At 40.2% G+C, this 26,994-nt stretch overlaps 4 protein-coding genes across 7 annotated transcripts; 1 reads left to right on the forward strand and 3 right to left on the reverse strand.

Moving 5' to 3' along the window:
• Positions 1-1,004: 1,004 nt before the first annotated feature.
• LOC107218690 (RNA-binding protein cabeza) lies at positions 1,005-8,306 on the reverse strand. Of its 2 annotated transcripts, none has more exons than XM_046738042.1 (8): positions 8,007-8,306; positions 6,813-7,193; positions 6,544-6,658; positions 4,772-4,800; positions 2,682-2,815; positions 2,197-2,558; positions 1,386-1,640; positions 1,005-1,249 (listed from the first exon to the last, which is right to left on the reverse strand). In XM_046738042.1, the coding sequence occupies exons 1-8, from the start codon at positions 8,017-8,019 to the stop codon at positions 1,210-1,212; spliced, it is 1,329 nt and encodes a 442-aa protein (XP_046593998.1). In that variant the 5' UTR covers positions 8,020-8,306; the 3' UTR covers positions 1,005-1,209. The 2 variants fall into 2 exon arrangements, with proteins under 2 accessions (XP_046593998.1, XP_015512131.1); XM_015656645.2 differs by having other exon boundaries at positions 4,772-4,803; positions 8,007-8,305.
• An 846-nt stretch (positions 8,307-9,152) lies between these two features.
• LOC107218694 (mediator of RNA polymerase II transcription subunit 19) lies at positions 9,153-11,565 on the reverse strand. The gene is made up of 4 exons (XM_015656657.2): positions 10,944-11,565; positions 10,676-10,832; positions 10,494-10,593; positions 9,153-10,394 (listed from the first exon to the last, which is right to left on the reverse strand). Exons 1-4 carry the CDS (start codon positions 11,128-11,130, stop codon positions 10,113-10,115), a joined length of 726 nt encoding a protein of 241 aa, XP_015512143.1. The 5' UTR covers positions 11,131-11,565; the 3' UTR covers positions 9,153-10,112.
• A 134-nt stretch (positions 11,566-11,699) lies between these two features.
• LOC107218682 (RNA-binding protein with serine-rich domain 1-B) lies at positions 11,700-14,777 on the forward strand. Its single transcript, XM_015656634.2, has 5 exons — positions 11,700-12,024; positions 12,414-12,536; positions 12,612-12,878; positions 12,965-13,212; positions 13,307-14,777. Coding segments are annotated over exons 1-5 (930 nt in total). The 5' UTR covers positions 11,700-12,022; the 3' UTR covers positions 13,597-14,777.
• Positions 14,167-26,830, reverse strand: LOC107218689 (atrophin-1). 3 transcript variants are annotated; one of them, XM_046738035.1, is made up of 16 exons: positions 25,589-26,830; positions 21,059-21,247; positions 20,816-20,929; positions 20,664-20,699; positions 20,542-20,568; positions 20,292-20,352; positions 19,962-20,164; positions 19,439-19,813; positions 19,089-19,327; positions 18,611-18,721; positions 18,283-18,503; positions 17,972-18,192; positions 17,709-17,873; positions 17,249-17,540; positions 17,000-17,144; positions 14,167-16,905 (listed from the first exon to the last, which is right to left on the reverse strand). In XM_046738035.1, the coding sequence occupies exons 1-16, from the start codon at positions 25,967-25,969 to the stop codon at positions 15,954-15,956; spliced, it is 3,732 nt and encodes a 1,243-aa protein (XP_046593991.1). In that variant the 5' UTR covers positions 25,970-26,830; the 3' UTR covers positions 14,167-15,953. The 3 variants fall into 3 exon arrangements, with proteins under 3 accessions (XP_046593991.1, XP_015512129.1, XP_015512128.1); XM_015656643.2 differs by having other exon boundaries at positions 17,249-17,525; positions 18,611-18,724; XM_015656642.2 differs by having other exon boundaries at positions 18,611-18,724.
• Positions 26,831-26,994: the final 164 nt, after the last annotated feature.

Consider the following 26,994-nt stretch of genomic DNA (forward strand, 5'->3'; position numbering starts at 1 on the left):
TTTATCACTCCAACTCGAAGCATGCTCAGTACATACTCAGGTTTTGATGAGCGAAGTACAGCTGCTATTCGTAGCCTGAGCTCTGTGTTGCTTCAGGTTACAAAGAACTGTTCATCTGGGCACAGAATTTTTCCTTTCATCTCAAAAGGCGTCTGTGGAAATGTGAAACAGTTGTGAAATTAACACTGGCGATGATTTTTCCTTCGCACCTCATTTTCTGCAACGTAACAGTATCGTGGAGATTGTGTAGTGGCTGTAATATAAATCTACCATAAATAATAGTTCTTTATGTAGCATGCCTGTAAACCCAGTATTTTTAGGCGAAGATGATGTCAACGAGTGCGAGCCAACCTAGCCAACGGCTCGAACTCATAACATCATTCGAGCCAAAAAAATCCGTACGAAGAAGTGAAGAAATCACGATGTATTTTTGGTAAAGCCTCCGCGAGGTCCATGAAGAACTACGCTAAACAATACTTTATACCGTAGTTCTAAAATTCATTATACCGAGCTTGAACGTGGAAACAAGCCACTTTGGCGCCTGCAGATACGCAACCGGAGATACAATTTTTCATCTCACGAACGGAAATGTAACGCCAGATTGCCTTGTTTACGTGTTTAAATCGCATTTACAGCCCTTTGCTCAGATTGGCGTAAGGTGAATTTGAAAAAGGATAAAATAAATTTCTTCAGACCATATATGGGCGTGTTATTGTCACGAAATTAATCTGCATAATTTGGAGTCGTTGCGGAAAGCGGTTCAAAGGATAGAGCCGAAAACCCATTCTGAGATGAATAAATTTTAGCTCAAGTCGTTGGTTTCTTTCGAGTTATGTTCCGTTAGTTGCTCATCTATCGCAACCGAGACATTCGTCACGAATGTGCGCCTTGTCCGCTAATAAATCCCACAGTTCTTCAATACACTACCTAAATAAAGCTTCATCGATCTCTGATGGTCTTTACACATAAAAGATTCAATATAACACGGAATGAAACAGTTTGTCTGAGATTTACAAACTAGTCTTATGGTTTATTAAAATTCACTGCACGTCGGGTACCATTTTTAACATGAGTACAAAAGTGTTAGTAAATAAAATGCATGTTGCACAGGTCAAATACACGATCTTTATCTTGTGTCAAATACACACACGAGTGCGTCGAATGTATGCACATTTGTTTGAGACACTCTTTTTTTGTACATGCATACATCTAATACGGACGTTGACGGTCTCTATCTCTGTCCCCACGACTGAAATAACACAAAAAAAATTTGGCTTTAATCGAATATTAACGTTCATTATTTAACTAGACAATATTGAATAGAGCGTGAAATTTTACGGTCAAAATAGATCGCATCGCAGTTAGAAGATTTAGTTCGTACTAACCCGCCGGAACCTCGCATTGGTCCACCTCGACCTCCACGTCCACCACCTCTGTCTCCTCGGAAACCTCCACCTCGACCACCCCTGTCTCCGCCGCGGCCTCCTCTATCTCCTCCTCGAAAGCCACCGCCGCCACGACCTCCACGGTCACCACCCCCGCGACCGCCTCCACCAGCGCCCTCAGGCTTTGAGCTTTTGCACAAGTTGCACTGATCACGCCAAGCGAAGTTTGTATTTCCGCAATCAGGATTGGGACACCTGTGAAAGTTACAGTCGACGTAGGGAATGAAATCAACGAACAGCTTCAAAGCTGTAGCTGAAAGTTTGCAGTTTTTGCAACGAATAAAAAAAATAGCTCATCGTTCAGGGTGACCACTCAATTTAGTTTTTTTCTTCAAGACTTCTTGCCTCGGTACATCGCGTTTCACAACACTTTGACTACATGTATTCTTAAAGATGTTGATATTGAATAGTTCATCACTATTGAAAAAACAGAAGGCCATAAGCACTGGTAAATACGAAGTTTAGATCTTGAGCAAACGTATTCGCATTGTTATTAATCCTATCATTATTATCTCTACAAATACATATTGAAAATAGAGCGAGTGCGGCAAGTAAGACAAAAATTTAAGAAATTTAGTATTCAAGCGAGCAATAAAAAAATCAACGGCTAGTTTCAATTATTAGTGATAGTCGAACAATACAGAAATCGCATCAAGAACTATATTTTACGAAATTTCCGAGAACTGCAAGTAATTCCCAGGAATTCCCTGTATTCGTTTTTTGATTTTTCTTTTTTTCACAATTGGCATACCTCCAATCTCCTCCCCGGCCGCCACCATCACGTCGATCATCACCACCTCCACGCGAATGGTCGTCCCTATCACCTCCTCCTCCGCGGCTACCAAAACCACCTCCACGGCCTCGACCTCCTCCTCGACCTCCACCGCCGCCCATACCTCCGCCACCTCCTCCACGACCACCTTGCCAATTACTTTTGTGCTGTGCGATTTGCACCTTTATGGTAAAACCCTTGAACTCTTTGCCATCAAACCAATCTATTGCTGAGCGAGCCGCGTTCTGATCATCGTATGTCACCGTTGCTTCACCCTTTGGTTTACCTGTATTTTTGTCTTTATACATCCATATCTTTGGCTTCCCAGTTCGTTTATCGTTCTACAAAAAGGTCAATTACAAATTCAAAGATTAATCAATAATGGTATTATATATCTAATGTTTCAAGCGAATGATAAAATAGATTACCTACATTATCAAATTAGGTGCGAATTCTAAACGTACCTTGATAATTCCGATCGCACCAAAGTGTTCGCATATTTCGTCTTCCGTCACGGTAGGATCCATCCCAGAAACAAATATTGTATCTTCTTGAACAACCATCCCTTCGCCGCCACTGCCGCGATCACCATAGCCCCCTGCAACACATCCAATATTAGTCACTGATCTTCAAACCCAAAAACCCTAACTGAATTGTCAACGCATCAACTACCCCTATTCCAATCCCTAGTTCTAGTAAGCTAATTCAAACTGCAAGCCTAGGATGAAACTTGTACGAATAAAATGCTGTTTCACTGTCTATTGCCTTAATATGACATTGAAAACAGTTTGCCCGATGAAAAAATAGGAAGAAAACTAAACCAGCTTTGATTTATTTATAATGAGTAGTATCTGTCATGTAGCACTGTTGTGTAGTACTATTGATCTTACGAGAGCAAACAGTTGTCACGGGGGAAAATACACTTGTAAATTTGAAAATGCTATTTTTCAATTTGTACACAATGTCAAACCCCAATATTTTCCATTTCTATTCTCACATTACTCTTACTTATTACCTAACACATCCATGTTGTTTCAACAGTTGATACTTGTTCCCATCTAATAATTTGAGCATACCATATAATTTATACATATTTGAGTTATTAGCTAATCTAATTAGTGGTCGACAACCCATTACGAATTGGTAATTTAGCGCCAGTTTTTAAATATCTTATCCAAAGAACTGACCCTACAATTGATAAATAGAAAAAATCATGTCCACCTCCTTAAGTATATTTGTAAATTATATTCAGGTGAAGATCTTGCATCTCATAAAATGCACAAGCATATTTTGTTTATCACCTGATACATCGAGGTATTTTAAAATGACGTATATTATTTAAAATTACTCCAAAGAACACTGCATTGGTAATATATGAATTCAATACCAATACATTATTAACCGCAAACTGCTTCTTACACATTGTAAATGAAGACCTGAGAAGCTTTGCTTCAAATACCTATACCATAGATATTAAAGACAAACGTAATTCACCACACTTTACAAGCTGATATCAAAATTTTTTTTAATTCACGCCTCTAAATACGACGTCAAAATTTCATTTACAATCACGCAATAATCTAGCATGAATGACAATACTCAATAAAGTACAAATATTAACACAAGGTTGCAGATCTTCATACAAAAGGGCTGCAACATTATTTCAACCCTTTTAACATCCCTGAATTCGGTGAATAAATCAATCAATTCATTTTAGCGAGGCATCATAGTCATATTATCAATCGCTAGTTTGTTATGGCTAATGACTTCACCAGTTGACATACAATTATCAAGTAAACGCTCGTTGTTCAGACTTTTGCATTGTATTATTGTCTGATTTACCATGAGGAAAATATTCTGGATTAAAATTAATTATAATAAACCATTATTTGGAAGAATTGGAACAAAAAACAAAAAAAAAATTAAAGTTTCACTCAATAAGGAGTAAGATAAAGTGAATACGTATGCTGATTAGTACTTAGCACAGTTATACTTATGATTTAAAGAACTGCTTATAACAAAGCACTTCGCAACTCAAATTGGAGGCTGTTCTGGTTCATTTTTCATTCATCCCTAGCCACACGCACATGGATAATTGATAATTGATTCAAATTTTAGCGCATTGAATCAACCGAACCATAAACGTATCACAATAATAATTTATGAACACCTCAAATGATGAGAGAAATTGCATCGCATATTATCTTTAACGCATTGCAATATGGATAGGTTGTCATGACAGATGTCAGCAGATTATAATTATTATCGGTATAAGTTGAATGGTGATTCCGATGACATAGAAAACAAAAAAAGAGACAGTACAAATTAGTACTGATAGTTTTGAACTTCCTTGTTTCTCAACGTATCCACAGCTACTTAATATCTCTAAATACCCTCCATAATTAAACGTACGCATATCATTGTATCCGGAGTCTGAAACTGTTGCATGGCAGCCCTTTCATATTTTACAAAGTAACCAAGTATTTAAGTTTTAAGTAATTAGAGTGAATGCGTGAATAGCACCAGGCTAGTACAGGCAGCCTGGTGCATTTACCTTTGTTATAACCACCACGGCCACCGCCACTGCTAAAACACAGAAGCAGATATACCAATGAGTCGACTCATGGACAGAGACTGATCGATCGATTGTTGCATGGCGATTCAAATGCTGGTCGCCACTGCTCTTTCTTCTTGATGCACCTACTGTCTAAATGTCCTTGAAGTCTAGATTATTTCTTCAACTATCACAATACACAAACAAGTCATGTCGGTCAGTTTGGGTTTGGCAGTTTTTTTCTTGTCACTTTTTAGGAAATATGTAAACATATACTTTCGTGTGATAAATAGCAATGTAAGATGAATAAATTCAAGGTACACCAACTATTTTTGAACTCAAAAATCGAACGTCACAATACGTTGATATAGTTAAGCATAGTAAGAGATTACATAAAATAAACATTGCTTTGTAGTTAAAAATAGTCAGTTTGAAGTAAACCTCAATCTGTCCCTAAGCATCGTATACAATTAATCAGCACATTTTTTAACCATGCCCCAAATACACGGACAAGATTGAACTTGCTTTCTCGCGTGACACTATTTATTTTGTAAATCGGCAGGTACGATAATTCTTGTAGTGTTGAAATTGACGAATATCTTTGTTTTCGTTACCTACTACTAGATTACATTGGGAATGCAATTATGCACAAAAGTAAATTATTATTTATGCTGAAAATAGATACATCTGCAAAGATTCACCAAACAAAAAGTGAAATAGCTCTTATCGAGCCATTCAAAATGGATTGAAGTATATTGAAATTTACGGTACATAAAAATTCGCGTGTTGTATGCTTAAAATAATATATATCTTTTGCACGAATATCGACTACATATGATAAGGCTCTCTGGCATCCCAGGCTAATACAATTTCGAACAAGATTTCAAAGTTTTTCATACCAAATGTTTAGTTATTGTTTTTCGTTGGATTATACTTCATTACACACTTGTGTAATGCAAGCTAATGTCTTGTACACGGGACTAGGAGAAAAAGCGTTAGATTTGTTCAGTCACGTTTTTATAAAAGAAGAAAATATCACACGCACATTTACAAACGCCACAGTAACTCGTTGTTAAAATTGAAAAATTGAGTTTACCAGAGACCCTGATAATACATATAGTGGATGTAATCTCTTACAGATGCCCTTTAAAAAAGTGTCAGGTCAAGTTTGGTAGTTCTAAATAGCTGCATTGTGTCATTTACGTCAATGACACGCGCCTGCTGCATATTTTCACATTTCTTAAAAAAAACCTTTACAACCGTTTCACGATGATGCAGAAACACAGTGGCATTTATATAGTGAACATGAATGCCGGGATACTTTTACGAAACATACATAATCGACCTCATTTCGTCATTTGTCATATACAACCTGCAGTTACCTTTATACCAGTTAAACCTGTGTGTTAAACCTGTAGACACACTTCAAACACATTAACGCCCAATTGGGCATAAGACCAATGGATATAAAGCATTCATTGTTCGTTACAATCAACGTTACTGTACATAGTAATACTGCTAACAGTACTATTAATAGTCGTGTAATAGAACCTTTCAATTGTATTACCTTTACCATACAGTTTCGACAATTTTTTTTATTTTTTCCATATATTCTTAATTTCTTCTGTTTTCATTTTCCTTTGATGAATGTGTGTATATATCGTATATATATGTAGATATATGCGTAAAATTACTTTCAGGGTGGCTTACAATCAGCTCTTTTCAAATATTTCTTCCCTTGATAACGAAACAATTTTAATTCAGAAACTTACTTGTATCCTCCCCCTCCACCACTGCTTGAGCGGTCCCCATATCCACCGCGATCTCCACCAAATCTACCTCCGCCACCTCCACCTCCACTTCCACCTCCACTGCCTCCTCCTTGACCTGTACATCATTTTTCGCAATAATATATTCAGATTCCAAGCTGCATACACGAGACTGAATTTAATAATAAACACAACTCGTATCCAACAAAGTCTATTTGGACCGAAATCATCAATGAGGTTTTGGGTTCTATAAGTCAAATTCAGTTTCTCACCTCCTCCGTAACCGCCTCCACTTCCACCTCTATTGTAACCACTGCTACCTCCTCCGCTTACTCCAGTACCTCCTCCTCCTCCACCTCCTCCTCCCTGGTTATAGCCAGAGCTATAATTACTGCCACCACCAGATCCGGAATTTCCACCCCCATAGCTGTTTTGACTGTAGCCTCCTTGGCTTGGGGCTTGAGTATAATCAGTTCCGCTAGTTTGGTTATAGTTGCTATAATTTCCATAAGTGTTGCTACTCGGCGGTGGTTGACTATACTGGCTGTAGTTGGTACTGCCGCCTGAAGGTGGAGGATATGATGTATCTTGCCCTCCAGAAGGTGGAGGTTGGGTATACTGGCCATAACCCTGCTGCTGGTAGGCGCTGTATTCTGCCAAAGATAATAACAAATCGAAATTCAACTACAAATTTTCAAGTCCCTTCTTATTCCCACATAGAATCGTAATGACGAAGCAGTGAACTTATGAAATACAATCCAACTGTTTGTTTGACAAAAGTAAGATTTAATGCGATTCATTGAATATCCATTACGTGACTTATGAGAAATAACAGAGTTTTATCCGAATGGTGGCCATGGTAGCATGGAAGGACAGTTAAATTCTTGAACATGGAGTTCATATTTACGTATTGTACAAACAGTGATAGTAATAAAATTTCGTAAATTAAGAGAAGCTTAATGAACTGAGATACACGATCCCATTTCAACTTAGTTGAAGCCACACTAAGGTGTGTTTTTGGAAAGTATGAAATTTATGATAAATCATGTCAACATCACGAATGATAAGACTCCATGTTACAATCAGCAACTCGTAAGCACGAAACGCGTGATTCGTAGTTGATTATTGATCAGGCAGCAAAATCACATTTTCGAAAAGAAAATCTAATGTTATGACTTAACTACGTGCCTTGGGTAGGAAAGAAAAATCATGATATCGAGCGAAAGCAAAGAAACTTAGTATTACCGTCTACAATTAGGTATCATCAGGTTTAATACGATAAAATTAGTGGCGTGGCAAAGTCAAGACGACGAAAAATAGCATGGACGACTGTTAGTAAAAACGCCCGACAAGACGCTGATCCATTACTAACTCGTATGCACAATTATTACGACGATCCGGTAAGGGACGGTCTATAATATTATCTACAAACAAGTTCGGCTATACAACTAATATATAATACTTACGATTATCGGTCATCGTGCCCAGTGGCGTCCTTCACAAATGCGAATAGCGACGCTATAATTGCTCAAGGCACACCGCACACGCAAAAGTACACGCAACGTCTGGGTGTGAGAACACGTAATGGCGGGAACGGCTCGGCAACTTGGGGACTACCGGCGATATCGTGAAGTTATACCTACGAGTTACGCGAGTTATACCCACGGCGATGGCCGACGTCTACCACCACAGTCACTCGTAATTCTCAACTTAGAGCTATGGAGCGTACTTATGGAAGAACCGCATTCTCTAATGGCGGTGCGTTCAAAACATGGTCAAACTCTGGATGCAAATGAGGGTACATAAAATAATCGACGTGGCGCTGATTCATACTGCGTTGATTGATGAAATTGAATGTGTTAGTCACACAGTTACACTTATTGTATCGTAAACGTACACGCTCCATACTTACTACTCTAGTCTCCATGCTCTACCCATCCATTGAACTGGCGAAAAATGGAGCCAAAGTGATGAAAGAGCAAGATTTATATATATTAGGGTTACTCCGTCTCTCTCACTCTGCATTTGATTGGTCGAGTGGTAACGTATCGGCCAATCGAGTCTAGAGCGAAAGGACACATATACCTTTCGCTCTCACTCTTCCGCTAACTCTCCAGTTCTGGACTATGTAGCCTTGCATCAGGCGGAGAGGGTTCTCGGGGTAAAACGCTTTTCGTACGAAAACTATCCTTACTTTATTTGAAAGATAATTAGGTATCAATACCAAATACGCGCGGAACGATAAAACACATATGATAAAATACAATTGTTGCAATAATGTGTTAAATAAATTAAAAATAGATCGAATGTACAAAAAATGAAATAATCAACGGCACGATAATCTTGCGCATTTGGTATTTCTCTTTCAAGTTTTCGGATTAAAACGGTGAGCTTTTAATGATTTTCATTGATTTTGCTCCAGTTTGATCACACACTTGGGATTCCGTTGGTTTTCCAAGCGTTGACTAACTGCAAGTGAGTGCAGACATATTTTGATATACTTGCCTGCGATATTGATAAAATAAATTTCAAAAGTCTCATTTTCAGTAGGCTTCTTTAAATTTTTTGGTATTGCTTCTTATTGTTAGATGTTAAATTATTCAAATATTCGGTTTAAATGTTACAGGATTTGTTATATTGTAGGTAATATGTACAAATATCATAGGATAATTCATGTTTCGATCAATCTACAAATTAGTTATACCATACATTAAATGAAATATTGGTTTCCGTTTGAAATTTGGTGAATAATAAATTTTGCGTTTATTTTACTACTTGGCATAAATATTCTTAATCAATTCATTCTTTTATAATTAGCTAGTTGTTTTGTGAACACATCATTCATCTGATTGACTTTTCTCTTGTTTAATATCAAATTATAAGAGTAGTAAGTAACAATTGTTTGCACAAGAAACTTCGCTCAAATATCGATGATTAGCAAAGTACCTCTTGTGGCCAATCAACATATTCGAAACGGTTCCACATAGATTTTCAATTCCTAGTATCGGTATTCCAACAACTGGTGGCATTGACAAATTGTCATGAATACAAACAATCTTTTTTCATAACCGAGTTTTTCTTTTGTTTAGTATTCAATAGTCAAAACAATCTATATAGACATTAGACTATACTACTGGACACACAGCCTTTTATCGAAACTGAGACGATGAAATTAGGTTTCACAGAACTGCGTGAATTCCTGGATACACTTTGGCCGATTACAGGACTAAAATGGTGTGAGTAAACAGAGTGATAGACAGGCCGAGTTCACCAATAAACATCCTATCTAAAATTACTGTAATTGCCATGAGGTTTTATTTCGCCTATACAGTAACTGATGCATGCACGACAATACATTAACATGTATTGGCTGCAGTTTAAAAATAACATGGGATATTCTTTAGTTAAGAAAAAGCTTAAATTTCTTACGTTGCGTTGAATTGAGCAAGGCACATGGGCAGTTCTATGATTTCTGAATAAATGAATTAAACTCGTCGTCTCGTTTCACTTTGTGTACGAACCACACGGGTATGTATAATCGATTAGATGAATAAAAATGGAAAGAATGGAGATCACGTATTGGAATGCTGCGAGGGTGTGAGACCTCCGGGATGTTCAGGGCTGTGTTTTTGTTTTTTTCGTTTTTTCTCTTTCTTCCGTTTCTTTCTCTCTTTCTCCTCGTCATGCTTCCTTTGTTTCTTATGCTTCTTTTCATGGGGATCAGGTCCCCCTATATCAGTGGTAGTAGCCTCTTGACCGCTCAGAGTTTCGCCAGGCTTATGTTTATGCTTTTTGTGCTTATTCTTGTGCTTTCGCTGCGGTGCCTGATTTACGTAACGATACTGCTCTGGGAGCTGTAACATTAAGAAACGGATATCAGACAGTTTTGGGGCAACAATAAAATGAGTTTCTTTAACGGAAACATGTAAATATAACGAAATGAAATAACTCACAGGTCCGGGATGTAGTCTAAATCCAGCGAGTTGCACGCTGGTGAGTGGAAGAAGGTCTTTTCCACAGATTGGAGGCTTGTCTATCACAGACCTTAGAGAACTGAAAGAGAAAAGAAATATGTTAATGAGAATAATAGTTTAAACGCGTTACAATACAAAATAATAATGTTTCAAGTTCGTACCTATTGTCTTGGTGACCAGGCGCGTCGATGATACCAGGTAAATTTGGCAAAAATGATGAGAGTTGTTCCTTGAGCTTTTTACCACTGAATTTACTATAGGAATGCTCGAGGCCATAATAGGCCATCAAATTTGTAGCCCCCGTGAGTTCACTTTGCCCTAGAAAATATTTATATGACATTTGAATTAAGCTTGAAAGAACTAAGAACTGGCAACGTGTATTTAGTTATGCATTATTCGAGGTTTTAAATTGACAAGTGATAATCTCACCAGGGGGCTCCTTCATTAAGTAGAAAGGCCCACTGTGGACGATTGAGGGGTTCTTGCCGAGGGAAATCGTCGTTTTGAGAGTTCCAGTCGAGTCCTGACGTGAAACTACAGGGGAACGGGCTCCCCTCGGTGATGATTTTGGTGAGTATTGTTCCACTTTACTACGAAACTGATCACCCATCATCATCCTCCTGGCTTTACTTCATCGCCCTTTCGCTACAGTAACAATGTTTTATCTTCCTATTTTGGCACAAGCACTGCAGCGAAATAAACAGTAGGGTAAAGACCGATGGGAACTGTGCGCTCCGCCGATGCTCCACCCGGACGTTATTTCACTGCAGCGATGATCCTCGTGTGATGCAACTGTACACAGAGAATCAACGACACTTTACACAGTCTAGTGCATATGTCAGCTATTTTAATAATCTCGCTAGACAAAACGCGAGGATCGGAGCCTCGCTGAAGAACTTGGACGCCCGCTGAGTCTCGGCGACCTTATCACATTGTTTAAAAACAATAAATAACGCGATGAAAACTGACATACATAACACCCATAATCGCGACAAACTCACTCAACGAGCTCAACCACACTCGACGCAGACAAGAAACTGCGATTTGGAAACATTAACGATTCCTGGCCTTCGAATATTTAGGTAACCTAGAAGTGCACACCTGCATGAAACTAGCGGGAGTCGTACACGCTCACTTTTGGAACACAGAATGGACCTGCACACCGTGTTTCACTCTCTATACACTCTACATCACTGTGACCGCATATAGCTTAGCTGTGTGTTCGTTCTTCTGCCGGCAAATGACGCTTTTTACATAGTGAAATAAATACGAGTACTCTTGCGCATGAAAAAAACTGAAGGGTTAAATAATAAATAAAGTGGTTATCCTTTTTGGTGTTAATGTTATCTGGACCATAAATTTACGATATCTACACGATATCGCGTTCGCGATACCTTAACCACGAGTTTTTCGCTCACAACTGGAAAGTGGACAGCGTATCGTCACGTCCATTTTATGATAGGAAATATAGATAGTAAAACATATCGCCTGTTCAACTACCGGTAACCATGTACGTAATAATTTTGCAAATTTAAAACTACTTTTATGACTCAAAATTTACCGTAATTGTTTTTGTGCTCATGGTCAGCAAACTGTGTCGTGCTTTTTTTTTTTTTTTAAACGCTGTTGCTATTCGTATGGTAAGGGTGACTAAGAGTGTCGCTTTCGGAACGTATTTCAACCTTTTGTGGGCAACAAACACCGGCAGGGTGGTTTTTATCTTGGATTCCCATGTAAATTCGGATACCAACAAAATATGATAATTCATGAAACCTTCGGTGACGGCATGATGAAGTCCGAATTTATTCTAACCCCTATTGTGTGACTCGCGAACAGTCTACCATACAAATTACATTCTATTGAAATATTTGATTTTTTATTATGTAAATATTTCCCCAGGGCACGCAGCCGCAAGGATAGCGCTGGTAAGAGCGATTCAGAAGCCACCGACAAGGAAAACAAGAAAGAAAAAGGGCGAGAAAAGAAGAAGCGTGCTGCTTCCTCGTCAAGTAGTGGTTCGAGGTATGTTCCAAACAACTACAGACATAATTTCATTATACGGACATTGAACCGATCTACACTTAATTGATTTTGCAGTTCATCAGATAGCAGCTCGGCATCTTCAAGTTCATCTAGTGGCAGCAGTTCTAGATCGAGCTCTTCGTCTAGTTCGTCATCTAGTAGCTCTGGGAGTTCATCAGCAAGCTCCCGAGACAGGGGTCGCAAAAGAAGCCGGAGTAAGAGCGCAGATGTCTCAAGAAAGCATGACAATAAAGAGAAAGAACGAGAAAAGGAAAGAGACAAAGATAAGAAGAAATCTGGTAATGCAGTGGCCGAAAAGCCAAAGCCCAAAGCCCGTTCTAGGTAAAACTATCGCTTTTACAATTTGTCTGTTAGAATATATTGTTTGCTTCGTAGGCAAAGTAAAAAACTTATAACACCTGTTTCAGGTCGCATTCACCACGGCGAAAACGTAGAGAACGTTCTCCAACACCAAGGCCGACAAAAATTCATATTGGAAGGCTGACACGCAATGTTACCAAGGAGCACATTGTCGAAATATTCTCTACTTATGGAATCATAAAAATGGTAGATTTTCCCCTAGACAGATTACATCCTCCAAGTGGCAAGGGTTTTGCGTATGTCGAATTCGAAACTGCAGACGAAGCGGAAAACGCTATGAAACACATGGATGGAGGTAAACATGTTTGGGCATAAGTTGTATTAATAATAATCTATTAACTTGATCATTAGTTGAAATAATTTTCAAACACACCACTTCTCAATTCCAGGCCAAATAGATGGACAAGAAATTACTGCTGCACCAGTATTGCTGCCAAAGCCAAGGCCACTTCCCATGCGCAGGATGTCTCCTCCCATGGGCCGGCGACCCCCTATAAGATGGGGTGGTGGAGGTCGTAACTCGCCACCACGTTACCGAAGACGTTCTCCACCATTGAATCGTCGCAGAAGCCCCCCGCCTCCTCGCCGAAGACCGAGAACACGCTCCCGAAGTCCTCCATCAAATCCCCGTCATCGTCATCGTCGTTATACAAGATCCAGTTCAAGTAGCTCTCGATAAAGTCAAATGACCGTGTAACTTGATCTTGCATAATTTTTTTTACATTGGAATTATTATAAAATCTGGTGTAATCAAATAATTATGGATAAGTAATGAAATTGAATATTGTAATTTCTCCGACGGACCTCAGTCACCAGTTTCATTGGTCGGCTCCTGATCACTGTTGACTGGTGACATATTTCAAATAAAGGTCGAATATTAGTTGAAAAAACTGTAAATTCCTCCCTTATATACCGAATATAATGAATAACAAAACTTTCATCGAAATCAGCTTTACATAGTTTATGTAAACGAAGGTTAAGAACATGTGATAAAACATAATTTGCAGGAATCTATGCGATAACGCAACATCCACAAAAGTGAAGTATCACAAAGTGGTAATGAACACAGCAATAGAATTTAATTTTGATAAAGTTTAGTTCTGCTCCAATTCAAAGTATCTGGAACGTATTTGGGAATAGCAGAAAATTTTAAGGCACAACATTGATTGATGCTACCATCTAAAGATTACAGTCATTGTTACACACGATGCAGGATAAAATGTAGGACTGGGAAATATTGAAGTCATGGTTACTTTGATAGAAACTATGATTATTAGACCCTTTTACAAAGAATCAATTTTAGAAAAAATCTATTCACACAAAATGTTCTATGCTCGCGATATCTACAAAACAGAATCATTGCATCGCCTTGCAATTTGCACTGATGAAAAATATCTACAATCTTTAAATAGTATGTAATTATCAATTATATAATATACAATTTTATAATGGCTTTACAATGTCAATAAATCGTGGGAGCCTTACAATTCATTTGAAAACAAAAACCATAATGGAAAGGGTCCCGAACAGAATTAACGAAGCCCATGGCACGGAGAATCGTTTTAACGGATTTCCTATTGAATCTCTGGTACTGCAACATAACAACAATGTTCTATCGCAGTAGTTTTAACGTATTATAACGGTGACTGGAACGAATTTTTACGTTTTATATAGTACATACATATGGATTATCAACATTTTGTAATGTACCCCCCCTATTATCCTGAATCTGCTCCTTCACATACGTGCTTTGATTTGAGAAATACATTTTTGCTAAGTTATCGTCAAATTTATACAGTTTTCACAAAGCTTCAAAAAGACGAGTCCATATATAATATATTGTGATAGACAGACTACAATGTGAAACAAAAAGATAAAACTAGTGAGGTGTACATTACCATGTCCATTGCCAAGTCCAAAATTAATTAGAATCTACCATACACAGTTTCATTGAATTGTACATTTGATGTAAAATAATGCAAATGAAACAGCTAAACCGTGGTTCTGTATAATTTATAGAATAAAGTGTCTCAATTCCGTTGTTACTTCCTATTTATAAGACATGAGGATTTCACTCCATTTTTTGTTCCCCCCTCCCCCCCCGCCCCTTTTTGCCTTCTTTGGAGGTCTTTTATTTCAAATATGAATAACCTAATTTTGAAGACATAGTATTTACTATTTTGTTATTGCAGCCATGGATTATGTCCGAAATATGTCCATGCGCAACTCACATTTGCAACACCAGCGGTGATCCATATACCATTATTATATCACAGGAAAGTACTGACAATGCTTATCAAACCATCAAGACTTCATTTATCATCTCTATTGTTAAAACAAAAACTCAGAGCCGATATTATCGTTACAGAAGGTATGAATGATACTACTTATTATTTATATCATTTAGAAATTAAAATCTATTGGTTAAAAGTTGAAGTTATATTGAAAGGAAAAAATAAAAAATAAAGATAGATTTAAATTTATACACGTAGCGTCATAATACACCTATTAAATGAAGAGACGAATTTTCGACATTATATCCATGGAGTAACAGAGATTCAAATTCGTTTTACGTCGCAACAATAAATAATTAAATAATTTTTGAGTAATGCTATATCTGTTTAAATTCCTAGCTTCGATTTACGTAGCATCATCTCGCATCCTACTATATAATATTACACATTGTATTTAACTGTACGCATAATGTTGTAATAATAAAGTTATCAGTTATCACTATAGACAGTCAGATCCCCGAAACTGCGGACACCATAGTTTAGGTGTGTATGACACAATTTCACGAATACCTTGCCTTCACGCCTCCGATTTTTTAGACAAGGTTTCATCAATTAATCGTTCTATTTATATCTATAAATATCATATAATAATTTATGTACAATTTTAAATAACGCTTTTTTTAATATATAAAATATCAATAATGCTCTGACATCAATGCAGTTCACGTTCCTCTAGTTTGCACTGTTCTTTTTTTCTCCTTCCTTTCTCTCCCTTCTTACTCAAAGCTGTAAATGTATGATATCATCGAGACTGTGAAGCATCTTCTTTTTTATGAATATCATTATGCATAAGTGACGGCTCTAAAGGTCGGACAGATACTCCTGGTCCAGGGCCAGCTCTGTGATGCATGTGAAGATTACTCAGTGGACCTGGACTCGGACCTTTGCTTCGCATAGGATTCACTGGGGGAGCGTAACCTGCATAAAGTTTCGCCCTCTCTTCTTCTTCAGCTCTAAGCGCAGCAGCGGCCATCAGTGGATTGTAACGAAGCTGCTGCAAAGGATCATACCGGTACGGATCTCTAAACGGATCACCGGGCCACGGTGCACCCTGCGTTGCACTCGGAGGTGGTGGAAAATGTTGCATCGGATGAGAAGTTAGCGTCGGCATCATAGTTCGGGACAAAGAATGAGGCATGCTGTGAGAATGCCTGGCAAGGTACGAGTGCGGATGCGAATGTGAATGAGGATGCGGATGATACCTCGCGTCGGAAAGATGGCCGGGTCCTTGGGGAGGTGGCCTGGAAAGCATAACGACGTCGTCGTCTTTGCTGCGTGGTTCTTCCTTCACCCTCACTTCGCTCGCGTCGATCGGAGTCGAGCCATTTCGCAGAGGTGAACGATCTCTGCCGCTGTTTACCGGCATGCGACTGTGATGAAGCAATCGTTCTCGCTCCATTTCTCTTCTTTCCATTTCTCTCCGCTCTTTGTCTCTCCTTTCACGCTCCCTCTCACGCTCAGCCGCTTCCTGTTTTCGCTTTTCCTCCTTCTCACGCTCTCGCCTCTCTCGCTCGCGTTGCTCCTCCCTCTCCCGCTCTCGTCGTACTCTTTCACGTTCGCGTTCCCGCTCCCGTTCACGTTCCCTTTCACGTTCTCTTTCTTCTATCTCAGCTCGTCTGTCTATCACAGGAGGTTCTGGCTTCAAATTCCACGACACTGTCGTTGGAGGATATCCAGGATTCGTGCGTTGTAACCTGTTAAAGGTTTACGTGCACAATATTCATCAGTTATCGAATGAATTGTTGCTCGTATAGTTAAGGCTGAGAAATCGTAATATTCAATGCTTACCCTCGCCACGGGTCGTGAACGGATCCCAAACCTCCCAGCGACGACATCTCTCGCGGGGGAGGTGGAAATCCTGACAGTCCAGGGAAGTTTGGATTAGGTGCACCGAACGTTGTCGGATACCTTCCGAAAGGCGACATCCCCGCTCCTACGATGAATGTGGGTATTACTTCTATTAGAACCATATCACGTCGACGTGGATGACAGCGATAAAGTTGAAATGGTTTAGTATATTTTTCTGAATAAATTTACCCATGTGAGAGCCAGGATTTGAAAGAAATGTAACTGGATGGGGCGGTGGATGTGGTGCATGTGTCGGTGGTAGATTTGCTGAGAACGGGGGTGCCATTGGACTACCCATTCCTAGACCAGTTCCTGGTCCACCTGGATATAAATGCCCGGGTGGCCTCAGGAGCTCCGTCTTCCCGCTGACGACACCACCAGCCTTTGCATCAGCTTGCTGCTTCTGCTGATGGTGGTAAATTTCCCAAGCAATGCGTACGTGCATTGCATTCCATTTTCCCGTCTTCTGAAATTTTAAATTCTTAAATTAATGTAAATATATTGAACTTCGACAAATTTTTGCATGGCGAAATCTTATAAGTAAGTTCAAATCAATGATCTGTAAACCTAATTTTTGTTTACTGATCATTTTGGCTGACAAAAAACTTATGTTGGATGATGCATACGAATAACCGACGAATTGTCTTACCTTTGGTGCAAACGAAGTCATATGATTCGGAGGAACAAACGGCGTTGAAGGTGGACCCATTCCAGGATGCATGAGTCCAGCATTAAAACCAGAGTAACTGGACATGTTGAGGTTGCCACGAAAAAAGGGAGAGTCAACACCTCCGATTTTTGGAATGTCCTTAAACTGTAATTTGAAAATAAATTTACGAGATCATGATGTCATTCAACCAGAGTTTGAAGTCAAATTAATATATAAATCTACATTTAAAAAGTCACACTAACAATTGGGGGAGGAAAAAGTGACGTCGCTGTTGGAGGTGGAAGCATCGGTGTGGTATGTTGGTGTACATGAGTGTGCTGGTGTTGATGATGATGCATTTCAGTACGAAGGTACGGCGGAGGACCAAGATTTCCAACACCTACGCCGCGTTCTTGAGAGGCAAGAAACCTGCTGTCCAATTCTCTCCGTAACATGTCCGTCTGACCTGCAACATGACTCACCCCTTTTTCTCAATTAGTGGCTGATACAATTTCGCGAATACTAATACTTTTCAACATTGTCAAGTACTGTAAGATATTGATGCGGAACTTACTAGATTGAAAAAGCGATTCTGCAGAAAATGGATTTGGATTTGACGTGGATGGTGGAAGCGATGGCATCGATGTATGTGGACTCGAGGTAGAAACTGGCGGCGGTAGCGGAGCAGCGAACATAGGTGGTGGAAAAGAATGCATTCCTAACGATACAGGAGGAGGTGTAGGTCTGGGCACCGAAGTTGCCGTGGCTGGCGATAACTGGGATGTTGTACCGCTGCTGTAATTTATAAATATGCATGTAGTTGCGTGTTTCCAAGAAAAGAAATAATGTCAATTGAAATTCATTCGGAAATATTTATGAATTATTCGTTAGTAGGTCTATACCTGATCCATCCTTGAGCCTTGGAATAAGCAGGTAGACTAGAACTGGCTGGGGAGGATGTGTTTGGCACACTGACAGGTGTTATACTGCCTCGACTTAGGCTACTCACGTTGCTGCTGTAACGAGTAGTAATCTATATTATCACAATCTTTTCAATAATTCTACAACACTGAAAAATAATATGAACAGTCGACAATCGGCCTCGAGTGAATGTTACAATTATTATACACATCGAGTAAATCACTTTGACACGTGTTCATTACAACAAAGATTCAAATCTTGAACATAAAACCAACTTTTAGTTATAGAAACACGAGACCAGTTAAACCTAAGAATGCTTCCGATTTAAGATAATGTTCTCACATGTAGGATATATTATTACTCCCCAGTACTATGCCTTGCTTATTAAAATAATTATCATCTTAATAAATAATCAACAAATTATGATACAGATTTGTAAATGTTTACCGAATCACATACCTATAACTGTCTCGTTCACGATTAGGACTGTGGCCGCGAGGTGAATTATTATTTCGTCCAGCTAAGCTGCATGCCATAATATCTCTGTGTGCAATTGTATTGGCTGTCGTGACTGTATTAGTTATAGTAGATACACATGTCGTTGTCGCGGCACTGAGCGGAGTATTACTGTGGTTCATCATGTTGTTTCCAGAAACTTGTTTGTTTATATTTGTGCAAGGCGAGGCCCTGCTTCCTCTCTATAATAAAAAGAACACAAGACCTTGTAAATTGCTCAGGTAGGAAGACATGAATTAAAAAATTACTGTGGATCATATGAAGAAAAAAAAAAAAATTAAAACAAAACTCACCACATCTGCTCTCGAAGAAGCTGAATGAGAGGGCGACGGCACACTAGGGGGAAGATACGGACTGTGATTCAGAGCGGTATACGGTGTGTATAGCGGAGGATACGATGGCTGTGTTTGGGGATAAGCTGCCATAGGTAACGGAGGTGGATAGCTCGTGGTTGCTGCCCCGTTTGATGGGGCCGCTGGAGTGACTCCTAGACTAGCCACTGCAGGACTGGTAGTGTGACTGGAGGACACAATTGGTACGTTCGGTGGATGTAACACTGGTATAGCGGTATGTGGTTGTTGAGGCAAAGATGGAGGCGGAAGGGCTGGAGATGCAGGCCGCTGCTGCGGAGCTATTGCACGTGGATTCGCTGCTAGCGGACTGGTCATCTGAAAAAATGACCGGATGAAGACAATTGCTATCTTTTCGGGTTAAATTTAATAGAAGAGATGGGTAAAATGTCAATGGTAATAGCATCAATTCAATTTTCCATCTCGAAACGAAAATATAACGGTGTGGTATAACGAATGTACTCACGGGCGGCTGGGATATGTGAGGAGGTAGCGTAGGGCTAGGAGGACTGGGCACCGTAGGTGCTGGTGCAGTGGCAGGCACTGGGGGTGGTATTGGGGCTGGTGCGTCTGTTGCTGGATTTGAAATTTGTCCACCCGTATCTGGAGGTGTTCCTCCTGCCCCATTTGTCGGAGGCAGTACATGAGGTGAAGAAGATGGCAACTCAACTGAAAATTAACAATACGCTTACTGATCTTTCTCCTTTATGTGATGGCGATATTGCATATGCAATAACTCAAAAATTAAACATGTACATTGTGCACGCAGCTGAAAAAAGTGTGTTCTATTACTCACATTTACGTGCAAGAGGAGATGGGGTAGAAGATTCAAAGAGTATTGACTCAGCATCTGATCCCTGAAACAAGTATAAATAATGTAATCTTATAACAGGTGTTACCAGGGTCATTGTCATAAAATCTTCGGAAAGAACAGATTGAACTGTTGATGGTTCTCAATCCATATACACGTATTTAGTATCTGAATTTGATTGCAGATTAGTTTAAAACTGGGAAAATTCGATAGTGTATTGTCCATGATAACTCACCTTATCGTCTTCTCCTTCACTATCACACTGTAACAAATTAAATAGACGAAACTGTTATAGCATATCAATCCAGCAAGATAAGTAAACGAAATTGTGTTATGTTCAAATAAAAGCATACTCACGATATAGCCTTTACCCGAACTGCAATGACTGCTAGCCTGGAATTCAAAAATTTGAGGTTGAACATTATTTACAAATAACAATTAATTCTTCCGAAACCGGAATTCCGAAAATAGGTTCTCATTTTTATTGCGGGTATTGTTATTAAACTTACGTCGCTAAGATGGTCCCTTGAACTGTCAGGGTCTTGGCAATCCCTCGGTATGCTAGGTCCATGCAACTGCTCAGAGGCTCTACCGCTATCGTCGCTTGTACCTGCATCGAGGCCCTGAAGAACAAAAAATATGAATTAGAACCCAAGTGTTAAAAATCGAAATATAAACACTGAGCTACAGGTGCTAAGTTAATTGGACACTGGAAATAAGGAAAATTGTTAATTGACTAATAAATTAATTACCTGGGTAAGTGTAGATGGTGTCAGAATGGAATTATGGGTATAATGGTTGTGTTTAAAATGATTTTTGATGTGGTGTTCACCACTGTGTCGGTTGTGCTGGCCGGTGTCTACCTTGGGTTTTTCATCAGCTATCGATAACAGCGTGTGCAGTTTCTTTACATTATTTTTCCCAGCAAGCTTAATTGCACTCTGAAAAGAGAAAAAAAAATCAAAATCAATTGATGATCTTTATATTTCTGTGACACATGAGCCTGATAGCCTACCAATGTGGTGTACACTTTTATTACAACCATTTCTGCCAGCAACATTTTACTATTGAATAATTTGTACGATAGCAGTCAATGGTTATCACGTTTCATTAATAGCCCCGATTACATTGGTATGATTGATAATAGTATCTCGTACGCTTATAAAAAAGAAATTATCAGATCTTATCACGGATCATTATTAAATGCCTAGATTACATCTTTAAATCCATACGGTTGACCGACGTTTTCTGATTAACCATATATAAAGAAGAGAAATTGTCATACGAGAAATTGATAAAATAACAATTCATCTGCCGACTGGAACAAACACATTAAAAAGTCGTCGGTTGTAGGTGAGGTTTGCAAAAATATTTTTTTCGTAAATATGCAATATTTTTCCATCACCAACAAAGTGTAAAAAAAAACCTGAAACAATGTAGAATTAGGAAGAACTAAGGAAGGAAGGAAGGAAGGAAGGAAGGGAAAAAAACCTGAAAGTTCATATCCGTGGGGTAAAAACATCTGACGACAGTTTGCCAAGTTTGCGGTATGATTTTCGGTAGCGAGTACGTTTTACACGTAAGGTAAAAGTCTCTCGCAGGTGACAGCAGCGAGATATTCGGTATGTATGTACAAGGTGCGATAACGATGCTCTGCGGTGAACGGGGCTGAAAAAGAACGCAACGAAACGGATGGACGGGAATGGCTGGTTCGTGATGAAGGAAGGTGGGAGGGAGGAGAGTAGAGAGGAAGAAAGCGGCGAGAAGAGTTGCGGCGAGAAGAGTTGCGACGACGCGGCGGGGGGGCGGTGGGGAGAGCGAGGGCGAGAGATTGAAAGGGGAGGCACGGATAGACGGTCGAGTGCTACGGGAGAGCGAGAGAGAGAGAACGTCGTGAGGAAGGGAGAAAGAAAGAAGACATTGACCGAACGAACGGCGGCAGTGCGCCCCGTGGATCGGTGGCCGTCCGTCGAGGCCTTCGCGGCTTTGGTCGAGAGCTGCTGCTGCTTTGCTGCCGTTGCTGCTAGCGGCTTGTATGTGCTCTCGTCAGCCGAAGAAGGAATACCTACTTATAACGTAACGTAGCGGGTACTGTCTCGCGCGTAACGAGGACATACGTGGCTTAAATATGTACGTGCAAACACATTTCGTCGAATTTCTCTACGAGGAGGCGACGGCGTCTAACCGCGCAATGACAATATATCGCCTGTGGCTAATTTCATTCTTCTTTATTCAACGACTGTGATATTTATCCTTATTTCTTTCGATTGAATAAATAAACGAGAAGGAAGAATCTCGAAGTAATCAAAATATTCGTTTCGTTATTTATATCATAGGCTTCTTGACCGACGACGCGAGTCGCTTGGTCTTGATTTTTTAAATCCATGAATTATAGACACACATACACACAAAGAATAGAAGAGAGATAGTAGAGAAGATAATTAGTTGCAACAAGGGGTGTGTGCGTTAAAAAGAGTAAGAGCGTAGAAAGAGGAGGCAATTATTTTCTACGTACCGCGTTTTGACACGTTCTCTTTTTCTTTCTCTTAGAATTCACTTTACTGTTTTTTTGTTTTGTTTTTTATTTCCCAGCGTTTTTTGTTTTTCAGAGTAAAATATTTTCAATCGGTTCTTGGCGGTTTGTACGTCAACAGATGCCGAACGGCTACCGGACGGTAGACGAAGTAGAATGCTCATTCACCCCGATTTCACCGGGTACAACAATAAGAACTGACTCACTATCATCGAAGAAGGCTTTCATTATACGACGACGGTTAGGCGGTCCGCGCGCGCGTGTCTTGCCCGTCTCACGGCTCGGCTCTATACTCTAATTAAGATTCACCCGTTCGTTCGAGGGATTATTTTCAGATAGAAAACGAGGCTCCGGCGGAATCTCGTTATTTTATTAACTTTTTTTTTCTTTTTTTTTATTTATTTTGCATCACGCTAATCGTTGTATTTACGCCGTTAACGGAGAGCTGCCGAACGAAATAAAGAGAACACGGGCAAGCAGAGACAAACAGAGAGACAGACAGGCAGCCAGACAAACAGACGGATAGAGACACGAACGAACGGCCAGAGCCACAGCCAAGTGCGGAGTGTCTCGCTTTTACAACTTGCGCCTTGTGCTCGGCTCGCGGCTCGGCGCTGGACTGTTGCGCTGTTGCCACATTTCTCCAAGTGTCACGTATGAATGTTGGTACACACAACAGAGATGTAAAGGTCGTTACACAATGGGGGGGAAAACTTGACTTCAGATCCGCGGCTTCTACCAATCACTGCTTTACAACGTTATGCAATTCTTAATTCAATCAGTTGAAATGAGACCGACAACCGCGCCTCTCTCAAAATGACTCTATGTTATGGGGGAGAAAAAGTAAAAAACAAAAACAAAGGAAAAAAAAAAAATTTAATCGCGCGGATTGGTTATTGCAGTCGTGACATAATAATTTCCTTGTGAAATACACAGTCAGATCTAATCGTGAATTAAAATAAGGTTGAAGCTAGCATCCAAACGTGTTAAACTTTTTGAAAATAGAAAAAATGCAGTTCGGTTTTTATCTTTATAATTCTAAAAAAGTATAGGAGATTCGAGATATTTGACAAAATTTTGATTTTGTCACTTCACTAATTTATGCGAATGAATATTGGAACGTTTGGCGGCTAATTCTAACTGCTTGCTTCACAGCCTTGTGAATTAAAGGTAAAAGAATGAACGTGTACGGGAGGTATGTTTAATTCTACAGGTATTGGTTATTTTGTTATTGGTGATAATGCAAAAGCTTCTCGAAAAGAGAACGAACTCTCTGCAAGAAGTACATACTACATATGTTGATTCAGAAATAATGTTGATTTATCGACAACAATTCAAGATGTGACAAAGATATGAAGCAGTTTCAATGGTCATCGATTAGTGGAGAATGGAACAAATAATGGCCAGCCAGTGATTTTATACCAAAAGAGTATTTCATTAGTTATTTGTAAATAACATGAGATAAATTTTTTTTTTCGTTAATATGATTGGTATAGCTAAGCAATTCGAATACAAAGGTAAAATTTGATAAAATAAATACCTCCCCCAAGTTGAAGAGCGAAGAAGAAAATTGTTTGGAAATAAGCATGGAAAGCTTTTAAGATAGCTCTGCGTGGATTATTTAAAGTCCTCTATTTGTCTATGAGGTAGGTAAACACAAATTATTTGCGCAAAGTATACATGATGTGTGTCGTAGGGATTTTACAGGAAATTTACAAATCTGACCAATGATCCCTGTCGTTTGAATATTAGCTTATGTGTTCTCAAGTTATCACAAATTTACTGTCTGGTTGATTAAGAAGGAGAATGATAAACATCCCAAAGTCCTGTGCTACTCGTAACTCTGCGTAAGTGTTGATGATCGTCTATCAGCCAATTTGGCCTTAGATCGTCGACGAGACAGGCATGTTGGAAACCATGTCAACTGCATGTTTCGGTCTACATTGTGTAAGTATATCATTTAATACATTCAGTCTGCATCAAGTGTGGTTATCATTTTTTTTTTCCATCTGATTATATCATCGCCATTTATAATCTCACCAATCTGTCAGTCGGAGAACACAAGTAGGTATGATATAGAGACATGGTAGCAATTCCAACAGTAAACAATCAAAAGACATTGTCAGAGAGAACAAAAATACCGCTCAATGTTTATTTACCCGATTTTAGATAGCTGAACTCGAACGTAAACCCTCTGCAAATAATAGAACGGTAGTATTATATATTCTCTACGGTATGTGGCAAAGGATGTGTTACAATATGCAAGATTTCGTTAGGAAAAAAAAAAATTAACAAAACACGATTTTCCTCCTACAAACTGACAAGACAGGGATTCTTTTGTTCATTGGATCGAATCCGGTAGGTAGATGTAGGTATAACCTAGCGCGTACCTAGTGCCAGTTTATCTCGCGAGAGATTTTCACGAAGCGGAGTAAGGGGAGGGAGGGAGGAAGACAGGGAGGGAGAGCCGCGGAGAGAATGAAAAAGGAAAATAAAGGGAGCCCCTGAGAAACGGCTTTAAATTACGCGAAATGCACAAGATCAGCGAACGGACGAAAATATCCCTATATGTTCGATGTGCAAGGCACGAAGAAAGAGACACGGAAGCCTGGTGGGCAAGCTGGAGAGTGTTCGGGGGGGGGGGGGGGGGGGTCGAAAGGGGGAGAAAGAGAGAGAGAGACTAACTGACAGACGGGGAGGCAGAGAGAATGAGAGAGAGAAGTAGAGTGGACAGGGGAATTTGATTTACCTCGAGTTCCTCGTAGGTGCGAAATGCAAGGATGGCAAAACCGTCGACGATGTCCTCCTCGAAGGGGGGCTCCTTGTGATTGAGGGATGACTTTTTCCGCGGGCGAGGTGGTCGGGGATGTTTTTCACGAGCCCGCACTCTGCCCCGTCCTCGAGCCAGTCCGTGAGGCGGTCCAGGTTCGTCCTCGCCGCTGTGACTGTCGTCTCCCGTGGTACGAGGATCGCTCGGATCACCCCCGAGTCCCAATCCTGCTAAACCCTGCTGCTGTTGCTGCTGCTGTTGCTTGGCGTTCGCGATACTCTCCCTTTGGGCCAGCATCCGTTGCGCTCGCTCCCTGCGCCGATTTCGTTGATTTCTTTGCTTAACTTCGATCTCCATCATTTACTTCTGCTTCGTTTATTCGCAATCGTCGTCGTCGTCGCACACGCACGCACGTCGTCGTCGTCGTCTCTTCCTCGCACACACATATCACACGTTCATTCGCATTCTCGCGGTCCGACCACCAAGAAAATACATCGAGAGGTAGGGTGGGAGGGCGGGAGGGAGGGAGGGAGGGCGAGAAAGAGAGGAAAGAGAAGGCAGCGGCAGGGGTCGGGGGTTAGGGCCGAGGGAGTAATGGGTGGTGGGGTGGGAAAGGAGACAGAAGATGATCGGGGGGGAACAACTAATCTTCCCTTGGTGTTATGCACTCGCGCGCATTGATCCGCACCCGTTTGTGTCCGCAACACCGCACCACTCGGACTTGTAAAAACCTCCTATAATTTACTTCATTATTATGTCAAACCGTAGGATTGCTATAGACCGTCGTTCCAGATGCACCTGAGGAAACACTGATTGTTTGGAATGGCGGATTGAATATACACACACCGTTGCCGCATTGTAGTGTAAAATGGCCGCGACTTGCCAGCATTTCGCTCGTCGTGTCACATTATACCACCTGACGTATATCACAATATATCATTTATCTTACTTATAAAGTACTAATGGCTCAAACCGTACATCCAACTTCCCATCGGTACACAATATTCGATCGTTGCACCACGCATTCTGTCACTAGTCGATATAAAGAGCAGGAACATGGCGTGCAGAAGACGTGCCGAATGTCGTGGATTTCGATTAACCTCCGTCTAGTTACTTCCCTAGGTATGTACGTGCGTACCACCCTGTGCCACTGTGGCCAACCGAGTGAACGTCACTAACCCAGTTCACAAAATGAACACCAGACAGCGCTGCTACCGGGTCGTTGTCATAGACTTATAGATAGACTGCGCGGTTTGCACACCGAGCTGAAGCCGTTATTAAAAAGAGAGAGCAACAGCTGGAACCGGATCTCTCACTTTAATCGGTAACTTGGCGTGAGAAACAAATAGAGTCATACTGAGTCGTACAAGTATACCTCCTCGCTT

Source organism: Neodiprion lecontei, chromosome 4, assembly GCF_021901455.1.
Source record: "Neodiprion lecontei isolate iyNeoLeco1 chromosome 4, iyNeoLeco1.1, whole genome shotgun sequence".
NCBI classification, from domain to species: Eukaryota; Metazoa; Arthropoda; class Insecta; order Hymenoptera; family Diprionidae; genus Neodiprion; species Neodiprion lecontei.

What these genes read in the sequence shown, in the direction of transcription:
- LOC107218689 (XM_015656642.2), bottom strand. Translation starts at nt 25,969, where the DNA reads ATGATGGAGATCGAAGTTAAGCAAAGAAATCAACGAAATCGGCGCAGG. An exon ending in GCACCTACGAGGAACTCGAG is followed by an intron (nt 21,248 to 25,588) that starts GTAAATCAAATT and finishes TTCTCTTTTCAG; the next exon opens with AGTGCAATTAAGCTTGCTGG. An exon ending in CACCATCTACACTTACCCAG is followed by an intron (nt 20,930 to 21,058) that starts GTAATTAATTTA and finishes TTTGTTCTTCAG; the next exon opens with GGCCTCGATGCAGGTACAAG.
- LOC107218690 (XM_015656645.2), bottom strand. An exon ending in GGTGGAGGGGGAGGATACAA is followed by an intron (nt 4,804 to 6,543) that starts GTAAGTTTCTGA and finishes TCTGTGTTTTAG; the next exon opens with CAGTGGCGGTGGCCGTGGTG. An exon ending in CCAATGCGAGGTTCCGGCGG is followed by an intron (nt 1,250 to 1,385) that starts GTTAGTACGAAC and finishes GTGTTATTTCAG; the next exon opens with TCGTGGGGACAGAGATAGAG.
- LOC107218694 (XM_015656657.2), bottom strand. Translation starts at nt 11,130, where the DNA reads ATGATGATGGGTGATCAGTTTCGTAGTAAAGTGGAACAATACTCACCA. An exon ending in CTTAATGAAGGAGCCCCCTG is followed by an intron (nt 10,833 to 10,943) that starts GTGAGATTATCA and finishes AATATTTTCTAG; the next exon opens with GGCAAAGTGAACTCACGGGG. An exon ending in CCTGGTCACCAAGACAATAG is followed by an intron (nt 10,594 to 10,675) that starts GTACGAACTTGA and finishes TTTCTCTTTCAG; the next exon opens with TTCTCTAAGGTCTGTGATAG.
- LOC107218682 (XM_015656634.2), top strand. An exon ending in AAGCCCAAAGCCCGTTCTAG is followed by an intron (nt 12,879 to 12,964) that starts GTAAAACTATCG and finishes CACCTGTTTCAG; the next exon opens with GTCGCATTCACCACGGCGAA. An exon ending in TATGAAACACATGGATGGAG is followed by an intron (nt 13,213 to 13,306) that starts GTAAACATGTTT and finishes TCTCAATTCCAG; the next exon opens with GCCAAATAGATGGACAAGAA.